The 23031-nt window shown below is 35.1% G+C and overlaps 5 protein-coding genes across 11 annotated transcripts; 2 read left to right on the top strand and 3 right to left on the bottom strand.

Moving 5' to 3' along the window:
- Positions 1-1610: 1610 nt before the first annotated feature.
- LOC124210679 (uncharacterized) lies at positions 1611-11845 on the bottom strand. 3 transcript variants are annotated; one of them, XM_046608894.2, is made up of 9 exons: positions 11718-11845; positions 11063-11603; positions 10503-10779; positions 10134-10327; positions 9265-9723; positions 8737-9138; positions 8010-8373; positions 6617-6810; positions 1611-2701 (listed from the first exon to the last, which is right to left on the bottom strand). In XM_046608894.2, the coding sequence occupies exons 2-9, from the start codon at positions 11582-11584 to the stop codon at positions 1892-1894; spliced, it is 3222 nt and encodes a 1073-aa protein (XP_046464850.1). In that variant the 5' UTR covers positions 11585-11603; positions 11718-11845; the 3' UTR covers positions 1611-1891. The 3 variants fall into 3 exon arrangements, with proteins under 3 accessions (XP_046464850.1, XP_046464851.1, XP_046464853.1); XM_046608895.2 differs by lacking the exon at positions 1611-2701 and adding an exon at positions 2961-5104 and having other exon boundaries at positions 11718-11843; XM_046608897.2 differs by lacking the exon at positions 1611-2701 and adding an exon at positions 5147-5658 and having other exon boundaries at positions 11718-11843.
- A 333-nt stretch (positions 11846-12178) lies between these two features.
- On the top strand, positions 12179-16114 carry Nop60B (dyskerin pseudouridine synthase 1 Nop60B). Its single transcript, XM_046608900.1, has 8 exons — positions 12179-12309; positions 12649-12773; positions 12863-13195; positions 13325-13735; positions 13881-14001; positions 14195-14421; positions 14710-14925; positions 15144-16114. Exons 1-8 carry the CDS (start codon positions 12297-12299, stop codon positions 15216-15218), a joined length of 1521 nt encoding a protein of 506 aa, XP_046464856.1. The 5' UTR covers positions 12179-12296; the 3' UTR covers positions 15219-16114.
- Positions 16115-16313: 199 nt separating this feature from the next.
- Rpn11 (regulatory particle non-ATPase 11) lies at positions 16314-18464 on the bottom strand. 2 transcript variants are annotated; one of them, XM_046608905.2, is made up of 6 exons: positions 18309-18464; positions 17995-18092; positions 17690-17839; positions 17219-17482; positions 16670-16936; positions 16314-16552 (listed from the first exon to the last, which is right to left on the bottom strand). In XM_046608905.2, exons 2-6 carry the CDS (start codon positions 18085-18087, stop codon positions 16391-16393), a joined length of 936 nt encoding a protein of 311 aa, XP_046464861.1. In that variant the 5' UTR covers positions 18088-18092; positions 18309-18464; the 3' UTR covers positions 16314-16390. The 2 variants fall into 2 exon arrangements, with proteins under 2 accessions (XP_046464861.1, XP_046464862.1); XM_046608906.2 differs by having other exon boundaries at positions 18313-18447.
- LOC124210686 (COX assembly mitochondrial protein homolog) lies at positions 18172-19463 on the top strand. 3 transcript variants are annotated; one of them, XM_046608908.2, is made up of 4 exons: positions 18172-18224; positions 18438-18631; positions 18810-18914; positions 19042-19463. In XM_046608908.2, exons 1-4 carry the CDS (start codon positions 18187-18189, stop codon positions 19263-19265), a joined length of 561 nt encoding a protein of 186 aa, XP_046464864.1. In that variant the 5' UTR covers positions 18172-18186; the 3' UTR covers positions 19266-19463. The 3 variants fall into 3 exon arrangements, with proteins under 3 accessions (XP_046464864.1, XP_068989193.1, XP_046464866.1); XM_069133092.1 differs by lacking the exon at positions 18172-18224 and having other exon boundaries at positions 18433-18631; XM_046608910.2 differs by lacking the exon at positions 18172-18224 and having other exon boundaries at positions 18487-18635.
- Positions 18690-23012, bottom strand: Tsen2 (tRNA splicing endonuclease subunit 2). 2 transcript variants are annotated; one of them, XM_046608899.2, is made up of 5 exons: positions 21979-23012; positions 21537-21759; positions 20210-21070; positions 19829-19997; positions 18690-19661 (listed from the first exon to the last, which is right to left on the bottom strand). In XM_046608899.2, the coding sequence occupies exons 1-5, from the start codon at positions 22183-22185 to the stop codon at positions 19514-19516; spliced, it is 1608 nt and encodes a 535-aa protein (XP_046464855.1). In that variant the 5' UTR covers positions 22186-23012; the 3' UTR covers positions 18690-19513. The 2 variants fall into 2 exon arrangements, with proteins under 2 accessions (XP_046464855.1, XP_046464854.1); XM_046608898.2 differs by having other exon boundaries at positions 19837-19997.
- Positions 23013-23031: the final 19 nt, after the last annotated feature.

Here is a 23031-nt window from a genome sequence, read left to right as displayed (position 1 = left end):
TTCGATATTTGGAGATATATACGTAAACGTCAAAATCGACCAGGGCACCCCCTTAATAACTATTCAATATTCGCAAAGCACAAATTTCATCGAGAATTACGTCAGAGCTTAATTACTATTTTCAAATACAAGTATTTAACATTGGTAACAATCATACCATAAATACGAGCATTCTCCTATTAATTTTCTTTCGCGACACGGGGAGGACAATACTACAGAATATGCACAAGAGGTGAGGCAATCTTAGACTTTTGTCAAAGATCACGCGTGCTGAAGAAACCAACAAAAGGTTCAGTTTGAAGGTAAAACGATCATATCCGTGCCGTACAGATAGAACGCGTATTGTTGATCGGTGTACCAGACGGTGCCAGTAACTTTACAATCGGTCACCCCGCGTTTGTACGGGCACACGTACAGCATAGGGGTAGAGGTATTGTTATAAAGCAAAGTCACTCGCTTATAACATGTCGGTTGGCATCATAGATGAAAACAGTTCGAATAACTCCAATATCGTTCGCTATACCACTGGAGGACAGAGTATACATATAGTTATAACTGTGGCCTTTGTGCCGGGTTAATTATCTGGCACATCGTGCTCACACCCTCCTAGGAATGACTAAACAATTATTTCCCGTAGTACTCAAAAGGATAAAGTATTCTCTACACCCTGAGGTGTGAGTTGTGCATAAATGTAGCTTTTATTTTTCGGCACTCTAAAAATAGTCACTTTTTCGAAAAATGTATCCTTTACCACTTAAATCCGCGTTCAAGGTAATACGCGGTTTATCCTTTTTCAAAGTACATTACCTGTGTAGCTTTCAACGGTTTTTATTCTAGATGATATTTGATGAACGGAAGGAAAACTTTGCTAGTGTTAAAACGCGGCAGCATTTAGACGTTGATTTTTTTCAGATACTTCTCTTGGGACAAGAAGAAGCGCGTGGCATCGGGACGCCGGACGTCCTGCGGCGTCGTACGCTCATTTGTCACCGGGAGGATATTAACGCTATTGAGTGCTCGGGATCTTTACAAATCGCTTCTGGTAATAGAGGATATTGTGCGACCCCGAGCAACGTATAATATCGTATTATTGTACCTGATCGATCTTTCTCAGCGTAAAATTTCGTAAAATTCACTAGATTACCGGGTTATCAGATGCGGAGAATAAGCCGATCACAAGTTGGTCATAATGTTGTTATAAATATCTCACATATCTATACAACTTAGGTAAAAGTAAATACGGGCGTCATAAAAATACAATTCTTGCAGCTATAAATTGGGAGAAAATTATGAATATCAACTTTATGTTGCAATCAACAACACTTTACTGTATATGACGAACAAAATTCACACCTTCAGCAGCATCAACACTGTAGAACTTACTATTCGCAACTATCCTGCATTGTTCTAATTATAAGAAGCATTACGATCCATTATTCCGATTGCGACAGTGAATAATTGATTAACGCTAAACAACCTACTCTCTAACAGTTTGCCAAAGATTTCTATTAGCTCAATGAACAAGAATTTTTCCTGAGGAATTCGTGAGGTATGGAAGATCGTTAAAAGTATACGCGTAATGTTGGATGGAATATGAAAATCTCTCAGAGTTTTATTGAATAAACATATGACACAAACGTACAAAATATATGAAAATAAGAAATTAGACAAAAAAAATAGAGAACAAAAAAGAGGAATAAACTTATTTTTCAAGCTTTTGATACTGCTCATAGGTAAAGATAGGTGTTTAATGATAACAAGACTTGTTACGTTTCAAGTCCTTCTGACTAATTGAATAAGGTAACAAGTATATGTTAATGTATTAGTACGCGGAACGACAATTAATACGACGGCGTATCTTTTCACAGAATCAATTACCCAAAAGCATACGTTAAACTTGCGGATTCTCGAGATTATTTAAATCTCCATGTCCGTAGATTGGCAGGGGTTCCGAATGCTTATCCTTTTGTAAGTAAATAATACCATTAGAACCCTCAGTTACAAATGCATATCTTAGTCTACGCGCAATATTTTGTGCACGATGCAAAAGTGCCAGTCTTTCGTCTGGTAGACTGTTAGCGGTGTATATCTTTGGTGTAGATATCATTTGACCGTTTACGCAATCGTAATTCGCGGACATATCATTTTCCATCGGAACCAGGTGCATTCCTGCGTGGGAGTAGTAATGAAGGGGACTGGGAAAGACCTGCGGTGAAATTATATTCGGTACAAGTGGAGGAGGCCCGTTCTGATGATGTGAACGTAAATGACGACCGTTTTCCTTGTAAATAGGATCCGTAGAATCAGATCGCATATTGCAGATAGGGTTGCGGAGAATCATTGCTGGTGCGAGATCCGCTTCGTGATCGGGACTTCTAGTCTCCAGATCCGCCAGTCTTCCTTCATGTTTTTGATAATGTTCGTGGAGGCACTTGGACTCCAGTGCTGCCAGTCTTCCTTCGAGTTTTTCACAATATTCGCGAAGGGACTTATTCTCCAAGCAGACAGCATCGACTGTGGTTGAAATTTTTTGGAAATCTTCCCTCAATTCATGGTGTGCTGAAGTCTGATCACATATTTTTTGTTCCACGGATGCCAGCATTCGTTGGATTTCGTTGGACGTACCGAGCGATCGTTGATTATCCGTTTCACCCCACGAAGCTCTGCTGCCATATGAAGTGTTAGGGCTCTTGTGAATTGGCTGAAAGTTGATTGTAAATAAGATTCACACTGATGAAAATAATATGGTAAATTAAGTATAGGAAACAAGTGCTATTGTTTTATATTTGTCATTGTTCATTGAAGACATCCTATTTCTCCCATAGACGTCTTACGCAAGCATTTTCTATTTCTAGATACTAACTAATAGTCGATATTTCACAACCATGAATTACTGAATTATTTGTAATCCTATATAATCAATTAGATTAAATATTTGTTATCCCGTATTTTCGTACAATGAAACACGTGCAAAAATATGAGTAGACTGTTTTAAAGGTTTAACATCTCTTTATTCATGCTTATATTATTATTAAAAACCTATTTTGAGATACATGATTACTTAATGTATGCGTCATTGATGCGCAAGCATTGATAAACAAAAACCATACAACTCAAACCCTGCGGGAATGAATCTAAACTAAATTCGACTATATATAGCTGTGTTGTGTGTGTGTGTTATACGACATTATGCGCCACAAGTTGCAACAGTACTTGCGTATACTGTAGCCTAATATCAACTTGCATTATAAAACTACTAGCTTGCAATATTATTTTCTCAATGTGATAAATTTTATAAAGAAGTATATAAAGACACGTTTGAAGACAGTAATTCTGCATCTTACGTCAAACTAAGCACAGTTCAACTTTAGAAGAAAAAACATTAACTTGCATTCCCTATTCATTTTATGAAAAATTATGACAGACAAATCTCGACTTATTTTGGTTGACAAAGTCTGAGAGGCCTGCTTACAGCGAATAGTTCACGTGTCTCATCCACATTTTCATAGCGGAGTATATACAATTAGAAGTCTGAAAAGTGGATAAAGTTTGAGAAATTATATCTTAACAACCAATTATTCAACTCAATTGGGGTTTGTTTTGTTTCAAAGTATGTAAATCGAGCTTCCTTTACGTCTTTTTGTCACCGGAATCAAATAAGAGACACTGTTATTGAAAATAACGTCAACCGTTTCGCTCGTTGATGAGAAAATTCGTAAATTTTGGACATGAAATAAAATTGAACTGCAATAGACACAATTTTACTGGGGACAAGAAATTTCGGAACGTGGCGAAAAGGATAAACTATCCAATAACACTGGATCTAAATTTCAAGTAAATCGGTTGAGCTATTTTTAAAATATTGTGGGCACCGAAATATAAGTCGCCGAGCGAGAGAGTTGACGGTATTGTCGATAGCACTGCTTCCTATTAAATGAATATAATAACAAAAATATACCAATAAAGCTTGAACTACCTATTTTAAAACAAAGCAAATTCCAATAAAATTGAATAATTTTCTGTCCATACATAAATTCTCAAAATTCACCCGTGTTTTTAGCCGTCTATTTGTATATACTCCTTGAGCCATTTCAATTATCAATGTAGAGCGAAATATTTATCAAGCATGTGTACAATATAAAATGGAATATCGAAAAGCTGGTCTATGAAATTAATATAGAGTTGATATGTCGTCATCGCCGGATATAAATAGAGCGTCGGAGATAGAGAATAAGACGAACACTTCACCTTTAAGATTAGAATATATGCATGTTTTTTGAATAAAACATCAAATAGCACAGACAACGAGCAAATCATAAAATGTCGTCATTTTTCGCATCACGATCTGTAAGTGTACGGGCTCTCAGGCTTCACAAATTCGTACAGCAAAATGTGCAGTAGCAAGGAAATGTATGGCAATACTTGAATGTTCGCTACATTTATCTCCTGTAAAAATGATTAATTTTGTCCTATATTTACAATTTGATGTCAATACGGTCTGAAACAGTTGTGATCCGGACTTCACGCAGTTATATATGTAGAAGATCAGGCTCAATTAATTGATGTACATACATTTAATTTAAAATATTGATTTATTTTACATTGAAGGTCTTCCTGAACTAGGCAGGGGCATCAAGTGTTTTAAGTCAGGTGGAAAACAAATCCACAATTCTGATTCTATGTACGAATACCTGAACATAGTTTCAATCTTTGCCATCACTAACTTGTCGTGTTTTTCTACAAACGCTTGTATGCCAAAATGCGAATATCGATCTTTGTTGTTAAGTTTTCTCAATTGCTTAATTGCGAGGTGCAAGTATTTATAATTGACACAATCATTTTTCGAGTGTTTGCAAATCAAGCCGTATACTTTTTCTCTGGGATATGACACATCTGTGCAAACAACAGTACCCAAGCTTGGTTTTTCTTTACTTAATCGCGCTAAGAAGGGGTACTTTTCATCCAATGATTTCATCTCATCAGAAATATGTCCATCTGAAGAGCCAATATATAACAATCCTGTTTGCGATTCAATATCCTTAAGACATAACACTTGGAGTTTGATTGTTGTTTTTGGTCTAGATTTTGGCGTCTCCTGATAATCCTGAAATAGAGAATACCTCACAAAGTCATATTTGGAAAAGAGACAATTTTCTACCTGAAAGGATTTTAATGAACCCATACAATAGTTTTATAAATTAACTGCATAACCGATATAAACCAGATTACTTATCTCTATTATATTACGAAATATCTTAGTTTGGTATCTTGTGTCTCTTCTGTTCTATGTTCCGCATGAAAACGTGTAATGTGTATAATCCAGATGTATCGATTAAGCACTTGTCCCTGCATGCTACACATGGCAAATATTGTTTTACACAAGTTCGATATAAAGAAGTGATTAAATTAAAAAACTACATATCGAACAGAATAAGTCTTCAATACCTAGACATGCGAAATTGATTCATCTAGAGTCCTTATTATATTTTACACGGACTAAAATATAAATTCATATTGCAACACTCATTTCCGTTTTTTCGATTTTGCCTTTTTAGTATGCTTAATACTTTGCTTGGATTGTTTGCTAGGTTTTCCTTTTTTCTTATTAGACTCAATCTTTTTACACTCTGGTTCCGGTGATAGCCGAATCGTCCAGTACTGAAATTATTGTAAATTGCACTCTGCTCGCAACCACACAATTTTACACCCAAGAAATCCATATCAGTTATGATTACACCAAAAATGGAAAAATGTAGCAAGCTGTGCAGGAAAAAGTAAAAACCGTGAGGAAAGAAAATACAAAAAGTAGTATATAAGCTCTCAACTGTAACATTCCAAGTTAGGTTGTTCCAGTAAAAACAGTATCAGTCATGCAGATTTATTAGAGCATAAAGCTTACATATACAGTCGATGCATGGATCAATACAAGTGATGCCGATTTTTCTTTGAACGCGGTAATTCACACTCATACTGGTGCATTCAGAAAATGTTCAATTGTTAGGTTCGCTTTGCTATTTTTTGATTAATAGAAACACATCCAACAATGCACAATACCAGAAATTTTTCTAGTATCCTTGCGAAGCCACTCAATCAAACCACCAACAAAAATTACACACACACATAACATGGCAAATTACAATTACCGAAATCTGTTATAATAATCACGTGAACTCTATGTTACTCCGGATTAGGACAGTTAAAAATAAGGTTTTTTTTCGTTCTTGCCCCTTCAAATTTTAGGGTTTGATAGAAAAAAGATCCTCCCAAAGGATGAGCTCTCTAGCTCAAGTCTAACGGGACGCTCTTCTAACTTTTATTTGCAATTCATTTAAGGCAGGCAAAATTCAGTTCTCGTTAAAAGTTAAAATACTCGTAAAATGTTTATATTTTTCAAATTCATGCACAGATCATTAAAGTTGATTTTTCAAGCTTTTCAAACATCTATAACAAAGCATAGTTATCAACATTCAAAAGTCTTGTGCTGGCACGTTGGTTACAACTAAATATAACTAAATAGAGAAGAATAAGCAAAATGGTGATTGTGACAGTGCAGCTGGTGAAATGTAATAAAATGAAGCAATATACATTCGATATTAGTATGAAAATTTGAACTCACCTTTTGTAAATTGTAAATTTTTATCGAAAAACCATTGGCAAAAATTTCCTCTAGCATATCTTTTACTTTATCCCAATCGAGTCGATCCAGTCCACAACCAATTCGTGGCATAGCAATTTCAGACACATTTAATTCTTTGCATTTTGCACGTAGGGCCAGTAAACTTCTTTTGAGTGTGTCATATGTTGGCTTTCCTAGAATTACAAAATAGAAACAGATAAGTGATTTGGCTATCGTTGGTACGTAATACTTCCTGCTTAAATACATTTCGAGCTCATAAAACATCAACAAATCGATTAGTGATTTCTTCAAATTTGTTAATCAAATAACTTCAACACTGTCGGACTAATGAAATCCAAAATTCAGCCAGTCTAAAAGCCTAAAACTAAGAAAAGCCGCGATGATCGAGATATTGTAATTAGTGTATCTTTTTTGATGTTATTAGTTAAATAACTTGAGAACTACGTGACCAATGACATCCAAAATTTACTTAGTTCTAGACTAAGAAGAGCCATGTCAATTAAGACCAAGATCATCAAAATACGTCAAACCATCTCCAAAGTACTATCATTTTTATTTATTTTTGCATGCATTTATTCTAATAGCTTAAAAACGACTGTACCGATCCGACCCAAAATCTAATGATTTCTCAGTGAAGTAAAGCCCCGTTGATTCAGACCAAGATCATTGAAAGGCAGTTATTAGTTTTCAAAATATCGTTTGACCAAAATTTCTTAACACCCACACCCATGTACCCACCCACCAGACGTCCATCCGAAAATGGTCGAAAGTCATTCTCTAGACATTAAAACGGTAACATCAGGTGAGAACACAACTTTTCATTTTCGGGGTGAATATCTTCGGAAGAAGAAGGGTGGGACGTTAAAAAAGAAAGCGTGACAAATTGAGAAAAGGAAAGTACTTTCATCAAAACATATATTAAACTTTGGTAAGATCTGAAGATGGACAGTTATTTCAAAATCACATTATATTGAAGTATATCTAAAGATAGAGACCATCATTTGTAAATTGATCACTTTTTAGTGCCCAGGTAACATGTTGTCACACTTGAAAGGGTATGTTGTTACATATTAAAAGAAAACTGAATTGGTGTATTGGCAAGGTGGTCATACTAACTTATGAATTTGCACATAAACTAATCATTGTTATTATATACGTTTTAGAAATAATTCCCTAACTATAGCCAAAGGCTTCTAACGGTTTTCTGCCTTTACACAACTGTCAAACCTTCTTAAAAGTTGCAATCTGTTTGGAAAGTCAGCTTTTACAACCAACTAGGTTTCGTAATTTTATCCATTCTAAAAAAAGCATCAGGATAACAAAAATATATTTTTTTAGTTATAAAATCTATTGTTTACTATAAAACGCTTACCAGTACTTTCAGTCTTGGTGACCAAATAAAATATATATCTTCCGTCTTTTTGAATGTAAGCTACTTCGCCCTGGCTTGCTCTTTGATCGAGAAGTTCTGGTACGGACTGGAATTGTTGCCTAAAAAGTACAGCAATCCCTGAACCCATTCGGAAATCAGCTCCAACGCAATGAGCCAGACTCACAGTCTTCTCGGCATCAAATAAATCACCTTTACATTCAGTGACACATGATTTCGGTTTCTCGTTTTGTCTTTGTAACTTTTCTCTTTGTCTAATAAGGCGGTTCATCTCTTCCTTCTCTTTACTTTTTTTTCTTTCAGCTTCAGCATATGAATCGTCATCATCGACTTTATTCGGACTACTCTGTTAAAGCAGAACCATGTTACAGTTAAAACATCAGAGGTGTATGAACTACTAGTGGAATGCATAATTTATACAATATATTAGTATGAAGTTAATTGTTCGGCTAATGTAACAACTTTTATGGCACTCCTTTGAGATAGCTACTTTATGTCGCACATTACTTGCCCATATACGTAATGTGTATTTCTACCCTTCATAGAAGAATGCATGTAATCTTTACCAAAGAATTTATAACAAAAGTATATAAAATAAGTTTATAGATCAAATGTATAGATTTTCAGTCTAAGGTGCTATCCATTAGCAAAAACAACACAACTGCTGAACACAAATGAGGTTTGACAATCAGAAAATGTTTTAACGAACCTCTGGGTCCCACCAGTCACTGTGATTGTCATTATGCGAAGTATCAGTCAATTCAGACAATTTCGCGGATTGGGGTTGCATAGACCCCCAATCATAGTCATCAGTGTTTTGAGTTTCGTTTAACGCATTGCAAGGAGTGAAATCAAGCTTTGACTTTTCTGAATTGGTTTCATCACTCAACGATTGTGCAGTGATCTTTTCTTGAACTGTACTCATATCTTGATCTTCTGCTTTAGAATTTTTTTCTTTACCACACCAGTTTTCTTCAACTCTTGGCGATGTATTTTTATTTTTTGTTCCCTTGGTTGTCTTATCAATGTTTAATAGAGGGGGAGAAGATGATTCTTGTACTTCAGTAGAATCAAGTCGGCTTTCAACTTGCATATTCTCATCTTTTTTTCGCTGGTATATAAAAAAAGAATTAATCATTCTAATATTTGCAATCTGTACCAATTGGATCATCTTAAATCATGGTAAAAAAGTGTTTTACGTGAAATATCGGATCGATTTGGATGGACGCATACATACCAATGAAGGTGGCCAGCAAATCCAGAATTCTGCGTTTATTGACGAATTTCTGAACATGGTCTCTATTTTTGCCATAATGTAAGGGTCATCACAATCTTCAAAAGCTTGCAACCCAAAATATTCGTACTCATCCTTGATATTGTACTCTTTCAGACGCTGAATAGCTAATTCCAGATGTGTAAAACTTACAGGACTGTTTTCAGACTCCTTACAAATCAAACCATAAACTATATCTTTTGACTGAAGTGGAGTACGAAATGCGCTTCCAAGCTTATATGAAGTTCGTTTTAAATGATTGAGGAAGGGATATTTCTCATTTAAGGACCGCATTTCCTTAGATGTGTATGGCCGTTTATAACCAATGTAAAGAAGCCCTGTTCCTGGCTCTATGTCTTTTAACTGTAAGTCTTCATTTTTTACTTTTGACTTACAACCAGATTTAGCTATGTTACTATCATCCTATGACGTAAAAGAAAGTAATATTTTAGTGATCAACTAATTGTATTTGTTTTTGTGCATATTGAGAAACTCAAAAATCATGATTTCATCCAAGAAAATGTATTTACAGACAGTTACAGGGTTCCATTATCATGGAATAGAGTTTGCAGTATTTCCTAAATCCAGAAGGTTAGTAATTTCAAAATCCAATCTATTGAAAACTGCACTTAAACAACCTTTAAGCATATTCTAGTGATCGAACCAAAAATTTGAATATGCGTGTCACCCATCAATTTTGTTAGGACCATGTAATTTTCTCCAATTTGCATAATTAAAAAGAAGGGACAGTATTTCACTTGTGCAATTATGTTAGTTTTGAGCAAGTAAATTATAACTTAGCAATGAAATGTACTGCCTCAATACGAACTTACCTTCTCTAAATGATAAACAGTTATAACAAAGACATTTCCAAAAATTTCTTCCACAATAGATTTTACATCCTTCCACAGAAGCTCATCCAACCCACATCCAATTCGTGGCATTGCAATTTCCGTGACTTTGAGTTTTATACATCTTTCACGCAGCGCATATAGACTCTGTTTCATTGTGTCCATTGTAGGTTTATCTGGAATTGCATTAAATCAATGACGACAAATCGAAATGTATGTAAACACTTTAATGAAAGTGTACAAAGATATTTAGTATTGGTCATATAGTCAGAGTACTTAATAACAATCAATTGTGTATACTAAAAAATGATGAATATAATGTTACATTGAGCATAAAACATACATGCTTACCTGTACTTGCTTGTTTTGTTACTAAGTAAAACACATATCGTTCATTATCAGTAAGGTGGGCTACGCCACCTGGTTTTACTCTTTGATCGAATAATTTACCAGTCGAATTAAATTTCTCACGGAATTGTACGGCAATCCCTGAACCCATTCTAAAATCTGCTCCAACACAGTGGACTAATGAAACATTAGCAGGGGCATTGAACAAATCATCTTCGACCTCTGTGATACAGGATTTTTTTCCCGTTTCATCAACGAATTTTGTTGTTCCTCGATCATTCTGTGTGGTAAAAATATATCTTAATAATAATATATGTATATCACAGAATATGAGATAACTTAGCTTTATAAATATTACAGCTGATCGGTGATTAATTTTATTTTTGCTAGCGAATTCTTTGGACGTTTAGTGAATATAATAGTCGTTCAAATTCTGAGACAAACATTAAGAGGCTGCTTACATTGCCATTAGGATATATATAAATACCAAAGTCCAAAGTAAAATTTTTTTGCAACTAATGAGAGATGTACAAGACAACATCACTAACGGTAACTAAACTCACCTGACGCGAAACTTCAGAATCAGAAGAAATATCAGTGCGAATCCAAGTTCCTGATCCCGTTTCAAGTAAATTTTGTTGTGATGCAAGAGAAGGATCAGATGATTCCTGTAAATTGCAAGTAGTCGCTCTTGGGGTAAATTCAGCAGACTGGGCGCTAAGTGATGATTTGACAGTACTGACTGCCGTTTGATGATCTGAATATTTTCCATCAGAAGAGTGATTTTGCATAGAAAACATCTGCGATCCACGCTGATTTCCCTTAATGAAATTTCGTGGGCCATAGGAGGAGCCGGATCTGACTCCTCTACTCAAGTAGCTGTCACGACCAGATTTCGTTGATCTATAATCAACATCTGGTGGTTGTGTGCAAGGTGTAGCTTCATGATTTGAAGATGAACCCTCACTTGCTAGACTTTGCTCATTTTTTTGATCATAATATTTGCGTCTCATACAATTTTTTGGTTTACCCGCACCTCTCGGCTTAAATGGCAAATTTTTCGAACCTCTTTCTCGGTAATCCATCGTGCGATTGAACTATAACCTAAAATCATGTAAACCTTTGAGGAACAGCAGGGACCGATAGAGGTGAATTTTATCAAGCAGACTATTAAACAAGCAATCCGACGATATGAAGGCAAATAATGACTGTACTTACCGTAGATAATTGTTCAAGAAAACGGCCGAACGTCAACGTGGTGATACTCTCACGGAAAGACGCAAGCCACCGAAATGGAGCTTGAGATGAACGCGAATGAACGCGGGGTGTTCCCCGAACACTATGAATGATGCGTAAGAAATTTATGAAATCACCAGCGAAGCATTCTTAACCAAAATAACGATCGATGTAAGCGTTGTAACAAGTTTGGGGAATTCCCTGTCCAATTTCCTTGTATACTTATGTGATACTGTGATATTACTGTTGTTTTCAAATGAGGTATTAATTTTTCTAAGTAACAAATGGAATCGATTGATCAGAGAAATATCATCATTTTTCTATTGCCCTGGGCATCGTCTTCGTGGGTCAACATTTCTGGACAAAAATGTTTGGACATTATCGGACGGTGTTGAAAAATGGAAGTGTGTTAAGCCACGTTCTCTTGTCACGATCTCGCATTGAAGCGTGTCCCTCTCATGGCCAGCGTGTAACCAGCGCTTTTCTTTCGAAGCTAGATTCGTAGCTTCGCTTGCCGAATGCACTAAAATATTTAGTGCACGTGTTGTCAGTGATTTTAAAATGGCAGAAACAGGTAAATATTATTCATCATAAATATGCGACACAAGCTATTTATCACTCTAGTAACTTGTCCTCGCCTTCCACGCCTGCCGGGATGTTTATTTTAACGTAAATCTTCTGTTTTCTGTTATTATCAACGAGTAGACATCTTGCGGTAAACACGTGTTATCGCATATATTTCATCCATTATTTATGCTTGAAATACGCGTGTTGTACAGCTTACGCGTCGCATTTATGCTATGTCCCTTCATAAACCCTCATTTGCGTTTTAGTTTACTTCAATTTAGCTCGTATCGCATGTAATTAATTATTAGCTAGCGAGGTTATGTTTTACGATTTTTGATCCTCACAGAAAATGAAAAACGTAAAGATAAAAAAAAGTCACTCGGAGAACTGCAAGTGGCTATGAAATGCCAAGTCGAACCCTCCAAGGCAGCAGTTAAATTGGAGTACGGCAACTGGCCATTGTTGTTCAAAGTACGTTCCTTGTTGGTTCAATTAAAATATGTTATAATTATTTACAAATACATTGTTTATCGAATTCAATGATTTTACTTTCATTTCAGAACTTCGACAAATTATTGACCCGTACAAAATGTTTTACACCATTAACGTGCGGCTCAACACCTCTCCATCGTAATCTCTCTGAATACATTAAATCAGGTTGCATCAATTTGGATAAACCGTCAAATCCGTCTTCACATGAAGTTGTTGCTTGGATCAAGCGAATTTTGAAAGTTGAAAAAACTGGTCACTCTGGTACCTTAGATCCTAAAGTAACAGGATGTTTGATCGTATGTATAGACAGAGCGACTCGTTTAGTAAAGTCGCAACAATCTGCAGGAAAACAGTATATTGCAGTATTCAAATTACATTCTGCTGTTGAGAATGTTCTCAAGGTGAGCAATGAATGCACATTTTTTTAAATGAAAACATATGATAATATGAAACTGAAATGCACAAATTGAAAAAAAAAAATATTTTCGAAGAATTACGATCTTCAAGTAACAATCTGTGCTTTATGTTAGGTGAAACAAGGCTTAGAAAAATTGCGTGGAGCACTGTTCCAAAGACCTCCGTTAATATCAGCAGTTAAGCGTCAGTTGCGAGTCAGGACAGTGTATGATAGTGTTCTACTTGACTATGACGAGGATCGAAACATGGGAGTATTTAAAGTTGATTGTGAAGCAGGTTCTTACATCAGAACAATGTGCGTTCACTTAGGTCTCTTTCTAACTACTGGATGTCAAATGGAAGAGCTTCGTCGATCGAGGTCCGGTGTACAATCCGAACAAGACGGGATGGTGACAATGCATGATATTCTTGATGCTCAATGGTTATACGAGAACCACGGTGATGAGACTTATTTACGCAGAGTAATTAAACCTTTAGAAGCTCTTCTCGTGAAGCACAAAAGAATTATTTTGAAGGATAGTGCAGTATGTATTCGTTTTATTATTACAAAATTGTTCTGGTATATTTCCTGTATTATATTGTTTTGAGTTTGAATTGATAGACACTCAACATTATTTGAAGCAGTACAAAGAATCATGCAATGTTTCACTGTTGTGGTTTTCTTTGCAGGTAAATGCTATATGCTATGGAGCAAAAATAATGGTACCTGGTGTTCTATTATACGATGATGGAATCGAGCTTAATGAAGAAATTGTAATTGTCACCAGCAAAGGAGAAGCTATTGCTCTTGGTACGACTAATGACATGTTATCACTGTCTGAAATTAAATAAGTTGCTGATAGTAACAAAATTCAGAGGGTCAAATTTCTGATAGACTATTTTGAATGAAATTCTATTTGTACTCACATTATCAAAAAATATTCATGACTGCGGGATCGAATTTTCTGTACTTACTGACTCCATTCGTTTTATTCCGCAAATAGCTATTGCACTTATGACGTCACCTACTATGACCGCTTGTGATCATGGTGTAGCTGCTAAGATAAAACGCGTGATTATGGAAAGGGATGCCTATCCCAGGAAGTGGGGACTGGGTCCTAAGGCCTCAATAAAAAAACGGATGATAAAGGAAGGCAAATTGGATAAGCATGGAAAACCAAATGAACAAACACCGTCTGACTGGCTCACAAGTTACGTGGATTATTCCAAGGTACCATATTAATTTTACTTTTTGTGGTAGTGTCATAACTTGTTCTAAATATCTGAGTCATTTCTATGCATATTATATGTGCTCTTACAGTATCGAAGTGTTCTGTGTTCTACTGGCTCTTATAATGAAGTGTCACTTGCCTCTTTTTTGACTTAAAGTATTTTTCAACTATTAAAATATTTAAATATTATTAAAAGTTCTCAGAAAATGCTAAACATGAATTTCACTCAGTAAAATGGAGAATATGACGTGATTAAACATGATTCTGTTATTGCTTACTTGTATCAGACTGATGTTAACGGAGTCGAAGATGCCACTAATCGAAAACGAAAACTGGATCCTACAACAAGTTCAATTGATGCATCGGTTGCTGAAGAAACCAAGGATGAAGAAACTGCGTCACCAAAAGAAAAAAAGAAGCATAAAAAAGATAAGAAAAAGAAGAAAGTAACGGAAGAAACAGATGCTACTGAAACTGAAACTCCAGCAAACGCAGCTACTGAAGTTAGTATATCCATATATTTCACAATCCAAATCTGGTTTATTAAAAATACGTGCGGCAAAATAATAAGTAATTATTTGACGCAACATGACAAATACCCATGTAAAAATCTTTGCGAGTTTTGAATAAATTGCTGCAATCGACCATAAAACCATTGATTGTAAAGTACGAAATGTTTTCAATTTTTTTTAATAGTGATTACTTTCTTTTTCTATTGAAGGAAACACATGTGAAGAAAGAAAAGAAGAAGAAAAAGAAGAAGGATAAAGACCAAGAAGCGCCAGCCAGCGAATAATGAAATTCGTAAACATACCATATAACAGGCATGCTAAAGTTATACTTATCAGTCATCCTGAAGTTATTTGGTGTAAAATGAAAAATATTTCATACGATACGAAACAAAGTTATATATTTTTATTTACATCCTAAAGGGGCCTGAAAAGTTCCACTTACGTCAACTAAACGGAGATGCAATTATTACCTGAGAAATGAATTGATTCCGTTCTTGATACTATGATACACTTACCGAAATCAATCTCAACTATTTTACTAATGAAAATAATGAAGTGATAGGTTAGCAGAACGTCTATTATGCTTAAAATCAGATATTTTTATAGTATAGCAAAAGCTCGTTTCAAATATTAATTTGCGCTAAACATGCCAAACAATTGTGAAAAATTGATATATCAATCGTTCGCCCTTATATTTGTAGGATCGTTGAAGACACATCTCGAATTACACGCATCATTTTAATACAGAACCAATGTGAAAACAATACCTACATGGTTTTGTTTCTTGATATTCACCTGATATACTGAGCATGATGTACATTATGTGTATATTGAGTTTGAAAAGTTTAGTTTTATAATCATCTACAGCTTTCGGTATTTGGTATAAAATTAATTTTACGATTGGGGAATATCCGATTGAATAAAATTCGTGACCTGTTACACTGAGTGGCTAAGTGAAGAAATATTCCCACATCTTAACGGTACAAATTGTATATTCTCGGACCTTCAAACCATAGGTTTGTCGTGCTTGTAATCTATGCACCATTATTTTTCTGCTCATTTTACGGTATTTGTTTTTATAAACGAATATGTAATTAACCGCAAGATACTGTACATAATTTCATTCTAAGGCTGGCCAATTTGCAGGGAATTCAAATAAATTACAATGTAAACAATTGTACAGTAATGTTGCTTGATCATACGCCCTTTTCCTAAAATAAAATCCATTTTTTTATGCAAACACAAAATGTGGTATTAAGATTGAATACTTGTCGTTAGACACAGTACATGGTGATTACAAGGTGAGATGTTATGGAAAATTTGTTTCCGACATTTATTGAAAAAAGAAACTTTGGATATACGACAAAATATAAGACCAATTTTACTGTTTTCATTTTATTTTAAAAAGACGGTTTTATGTTCAATTTTCGTAGGTAAATTATATAATGAGAAAACATCACTTGAACACCACAGTATCAAGCATAGCACCGAGGCATTGCACAATATTTGTAGTCATTAGTGTATCGACTTTTTCTTCAAGATGCCGTTTTGGATCTTGTTTTCCGACATTTTTTATTGCCAGCTGCTCTGGTGTCATCTTTTCTTCGTCTTCTAATGCCTAAGAAGTAATAAATTCAGTCAATCATAGCTAAATTCGAGATCATTCGGCTAACATTTCACAAGATGTTTCATTGCAGATCAAATGCTTTAGATGCAATAAAGAGAGAATGCGTACCTTATTATAATTTTTGGCTAACTCCAACATGTCGGAAACAATTCCTTCATTAAGTTTTCCATGTTCTGAGTATTCAGCAAGCGTGAGACCATCCATCCATGATTTTTTATGCAAATTGAGGAGCATCTTCTGCTCCAGTTCATTTTTACGATAGTTTATACTAATGCTATAGTAGTGACGATTTAATCCGTGAATTAACGCTTGCACTGATGGCTTTTGCAGATGACCCAAATTGGATGTAGTCTGGCGAGGTTCTTGCCCCAAGACCTAAACGTAAATAATGTAAGTATAGAATTGACATTGCAAAATCAAATCTGCCATACACTTGGTCAACATTTTTCGCATCAGATATTAGTATGTTTTCAAATTGTTATGAAATTAATTAGTATATGGATTATAATTCAACTTTCGTAATTACAGTGAAACTTCCCAATAGCGGACACCCTTGGGACTGGATATCTTGTCCGCTATTAATAAGTGTCTGTTATACAGATAATAGCTCATTTTTTATTGCACAATTATATCATATTTTGTTGCAAATAAACTTACCATCATATTGGGATTAATTAATCGGAAAGCATCAATAACGACCTTGCCTTTCACAGATTGAATAGGATCGATGACAACAGCCACAGCACGTTCACTAAGTGCTTCAAATGACTGCTGAGTATTAATATCAACTCCTGAAAGCCAACAGCCAAAACCAGGGTGCGAATGGTACCATCCAACTACCATCTCAGGTCGTCCAGTCTGTTTCAACATATCCAACATCTTGGCTTGGAATACTGGATCAACAGCCTCAACGCTAACGCCCTTATCAAAAAAGACATATATTTAGGATATCATCAAAAACGTTGCCCTATGTATTAAAATAGTTTCTACTTATTATCAAATAATTTTATTTATAGCAATAATCAACAACTTAATTATTACAAAGTGAGTCTAGAACAGAGCCACTATAACCTTTGTTTACAGACTCATCTTACGTGATGAACATTTTTAATATAATAAACATCTTACAGTTCCGGTTTGCGGCATGGCAAACACGTCAATGACTCGGACTGTATAGTCGTCTACAAATTCACCCAACATTAATCCCATAACTTCCATGGGTACACCTGCGCGTCCATGTTTCAACATTTTGAGTAAAGCCAGTGAAGATATGTATACCTGGGATAAAGTAATTAGTTTGAAACTATCTGAGTTATGATTCAGAACATGTAATCTCACCATAATGGAATATAACTGAGTACAATTAAGTCATCATTTACATTTATAACAAAAATATTTTGTTATGACATTGCTTAGATGGAAATGTTATTTACCTGCTCAGCAGTATCTACTACAGGAGCATCCGATGGTGGGGGTCCTTGATTCAGACCTGGCATACCGCCTCCTAACCGTAACAGACGGTCCATTTCCTCTATAAATTAAACGCAGTGATAGGAATAAGTATTGTAACGAATCGATTCGGCCAGATTAGATTCATTTTTCGGGAAAAAACAGAATTAAATTGTATGAATGAACAATGGTGTTCTGTAAACGGAGAATTGAGGTTAGTTGCCCGATTGTCAAAATCCGGTCATGTTTAAGGCGTTTGTTAAATGCAAATGTTATTATACAACTAGAGCATACTTACCTACTTAAGAAGGTTAATTCTAGATTCAAATCCCGTCCGTAGTTAACTACTTAATTTTCGAGCGACTGAAATAAACAATCCTTTCAATTCTGGAAGAATGACAATCTGAAAATGTTGGAAAATATGCAGAATCACCGAAATGCATGGTGGGTACCGACCGGCTACGGGGATCAACCAATCAAAGCAGTTCAGTGCACTATGCAGTGCCTATCGGAGGAAATCAAAAGCTATGATTGCTGTGATCAGTACGATCGAAAGGAAAGGGAGAAGAAATGGCAGAGAAACACGTACCTTCAAAAAATTACACAGGTGGACCTCACGGAGTGGGTAATTATCGCCGCAATATATAATTAACGTAGCGATTATTATCATACTTGTAAATAAATGGTTATCAATTTACTTCAAAGCATACTTTGTACATAAATTTCACGAATCAGTTAAAGTGTTGAGGTTAGTTCAGTTTGTAATGGTTTGTGGAACGAGATACGCATTTTCTTACAGGTAATCCTGATGACTTGTCTTTGAGAAAACTAGAATTACAAGTTCTTATACCCAAAAGAGTACGTGAACGATCGAGGAAGGAAAAGTGCGTCAAAGAAGTTGAAGGTAGGTTCGTCACACATAACACGCTATACATAAAGTTAATTTTTTTTAAAAAAGCTCAGCAATTTTTTACACAGTTATATCGCATTTACTTTAATTGATTATTTTGTAATAATTTATCTTTTTTCAGCTTTCAGCAAATGCTGTTCTAGTACTGGTTTCTTAATGGTAACGAAGTGCCGGAACGAAAATAGTGAAATGAAAGAATGTTTGACAAAATGGTTCAATAATCCAGAGTTTGTCGAAGAATGTAAACAAGAGTATCTGGCTGAAAGAAGTGAATACAGAAGAACAGGTATTGGCAAAGGTTCCAGAGCACCAGTGGGTACCAACAGAATAGGGTCTAATATGTAAATAATTGTATTGTTATTAGTATCATTTGCCGACAGAATTTGTAATTACTTTGTAACTTTGAACAAAACATCTTTCATATTCTCAAATCGCGTTGTTTATGTATGTATAAAAACAAGAAAACTACGAAGTGATCTCAAGTCAACTATGGACTATGCGTGGCTCGTTAGGAATAATTAGCAATAAATCGTGAAATTTAAAGATTGTATGTAAAAATTGTTCTCATTACTCTAAATCATCATTTTCATCCTCTAAATCAATTTCCTCTCTATTTTGTTTCGGAATCCATCTCCTATAAAGTAACTCTTGCACCATAAATTCGCACAAGAGTTCCGGGGTGGAAGGGATTTCACTTCTTGGAATTTTTGATGGCCAAAGGACTTTGGCAAATAATATTTCCTGCAAAGTAATGAACTCACGTAAGGAGACGACACTATTTTATCTCTTGATATTGGATCAGAATAGAATACAAAATAATCTTCAATATTTTACTGATGTTGGAATTATATACAAAATGAGCAATAAGTTTGCACTGACATGCAAAACTAATATTGATATGAACACACCCCACTACCTTAGCAGCAGTTTCGGATAATCTATCAAGGCCATATAATTTTTTCCAAGTCATTTTGCGTGTTGTTTTCTTGTCATCTGTGATCAAGGTATCTGCATCTAACACTTCCACAATCACGATATACGATGCATGATAAAATGGAGGCCCTTGTTTGTACAGCACTGCAATAGGATCAATTGTATTGATTTTAAAATATTTTCCATCGTCCACGATCTTGACCCAAGTTCTTACTTCAATAACATCAAGATTAAGAAACAGAAAAATTCTAACTAAAATAAAAATTCCCGACTACTATGATTTATTTTCATATAAACATTATGCATTTTTAAAAAAAATTTATTTATTACATGCATAATTTATAAATGCTACTTACAGAAATCGCCGCCATACTTCAAGCCAGACTTAACCACCCAGCCCTTACTCCGAAAGTAATGATATACAACATATTTTTGTACAAAGTCACTTTGCACATGGCAGAAGTGATTCCACGCATCCAAAATACTCAACGAATTACCATCAAAGTCGATAACTTGTAGGCAACCCAATCCAAACATCAGAAAAAATGTCTCTTCAAATGTGAGATACATTACTTCTCTAACAGGAAAACCTTCCTTCTCAACTGTTGGTTTCACGTTATTCAAATAATTTTCGGCGTCAGAGTCACTGTCAGGTAAAACTAACAATTCTCTCTCCAACATTTCGTGGTCATCTTCGACATTCGTCTCATTTTCAATTTCACAACAGTTTTTTTCATCTAAACTTGTTGACATTTTCTCATCATTTAATACCATAATATCTGCATCACCACAGACATTTTGTGTCATGGATTCTGTAGTCTCAACATGTGAAATTTCACATACTTCATCTTCCTCTTCACTGGTGTCAAGAACAACTTCATCTACTTTTGCAGCTACAGATGTCAATTTGTCAGCAGTTTTATGGGAGTCTTGTGTTTCAATATTCTTAAATAGAATAGGACTTGAATCGTTATTCTGAATTTGTGTGACTGACACTGTTTTATCAACTTGATTTTGCTCACATTTGTCATCCATTTCTTCATTTGAGCAATCTCCACTTTTTTCAGAAGATCTGGCTACTTCTTGAGTTGCAAGTCTAAGTTTTTTTTCTGCAGGTTCTGTCTTCTCGCCTGAATCATGTACACTATCATCTTTTACAATATTCTTCTCATTTTCAGATGCACGTCCATCTGCACTTGCCTCCTGAACTTCTGACACTGTTGATTATAATAAATGTTATTGAAAGGGTAGCACCTAGAAAATCCCAGATTGGCAGTAAACTCCTCATATTCTGTTTGCAAATAATTCTGATGCAAGCACTCTAGATATTTGTCATCAAATGCTGCTGTCATCCCTGTGATTGAGCGATTTGAAATTAAGATTTGTAAGGTCGACGTTGGTTCAAATTGTTCGTGCTACTATTTTTTCGTCTTTTTTTCTTTCTATTACGTAACAAGATAAGGTCATTTAAAAATCGGATATCAATGTTCACCTATGAAGAAAAAGCATGACTGTTGTCTGAAACATTGACATCAGATAAAATTGCAGCACATAATGCATAACAAAATTTCTAAAGTAAAATGCCCGTTTTCAAATGTAAATGACTTGGAGTTTATAATTTATTTTTGATTAATATTTGGGTTAGCAATACGTGAATACCGTTTCGACAAGGTTTTTATTTACCCGAAGTTTTTTTTTTGCCATTCATTTCTTTTGATGAGTCGATATCTGTAGTATTTTTCCACTTTTCCTCTTCCATAGATTTTGCCAGAGCTTCAGCCGCTAGATGTTTTGCTTGTTCAAGCCATTCTTGTCGTCTAGCCCATTGTCTGTGTCTCACAACTGGCCGTCTAGTCCTCTCAAAGTTTGGATAACTTCGCGATAGAGATCCCTTCCCAAAAAAACCCTACACATAGTAAAAATTGATGAAAAATTAGTTGTTACTGCACCACAAATGTTTCAGATATATCATAGCTCAATCACTACTTTATTTTATCTGAATTTAAAAGTAAGCCTGTTAACTGAATTGAGCAAAAAAATTATTCAAATACACATAAATAATGAGTATTCTATATCTCAAAGCAATTTCAAGATGGTTATTACTTGTTATGACAGTTACTATTACCATGGAATGTAGAGCTTCGATATCGTACAGTTCTGTGACACAGACTCCCAGGTTGGCGAGGTGGCCGGTATAAACGATCCATTCATTATCAGAACCTATATTAATTGGGAATGGCTTACGTGGCCGAAGTCGAACCCTTCGCTTTCTTCTGGGTTCCCTTAGTGGCATCATACTTTTCTGACAGTTTTTCATTTCATTCAGTGCCATCGTTGATGTCAGTACAGTTTACAACAAAGCCATTCGAACCCGACACACTGACTGCATTTTTTGGTTATGTCTAGAGAGGGCGCATCTCAGGTCAAAGACGTGCTTATATTTGCGCCAAGTATTTGCTGTTACAAATTAGATATTTGCGATCGTGAAGCATTATTTCTATATAAAATCTCCTTGTAACATCAAGTTGACTAGAAACAGCTGAAGAAATATTTACAGATAAACCTTTTATTACTTACTTTGACTTACGCAGTCAAGAATTAAAAATTTTCGCTTAAATGCGAATTAAAAAACTTATCTGCAAATACAAGAGTATAACAAAACTTTATGCATTATGACCTACATCAAGAGTTATAATTAAAATTTTTTAAATTGATGTATTGTAATTTTGTGAATACGTGTGGTCAATTTGCGAATTTCATTATTTCGCTCACAGAATCGCAAGAATTGGAGTTTGAAGAAACTCAAATTACTTATTTAGGGTGACGCGTTAATGGCATGTCAAATTTCCTAATATTTTACCCTGTTCCTGATAAAAATACTGATCTTTTTCAGGAGACATTCCAACCATTATTACCTAATGAACTCACTTTACTCATGCAAGGTCATTGAATTTTACGGATAATATTTTTAGTAGTAAATTAAAATAGTCATTCTCTCTCAAATTTCATGTGCTCTGTTGTTAGAGAACTTTTACATTTTTCAAAGTACACACTATATTGCACGCAGTTGCTGTCTATAGATGTATGTACTACGTACCAATAGAACATTTGCCTTAGAGCAATATTGAGGGAAGAAATCACAAAAATTCCAAGAACTCTACCCAAATTTCCTACCACT

The sequence above is a fragment of the Neodiprion pinetum genome, chromosome 1 (genome assembly GCF_021155775.2).
Source record: "Neodiprion pinetum isolate iyNeoPine1 chromosome 1, iyNeoPine1.2, whole genome shotgun sequence".
Lineage (NCBI taxonomy): Eukaryota > Metazoa > Arthropoda > Insecta > Hymenoptera > Diprionidae > Neodiprion > Neodiprion pinetum.
This window is presented reverse-complemented; position numbering and strand designations above follow the sequence as displayed.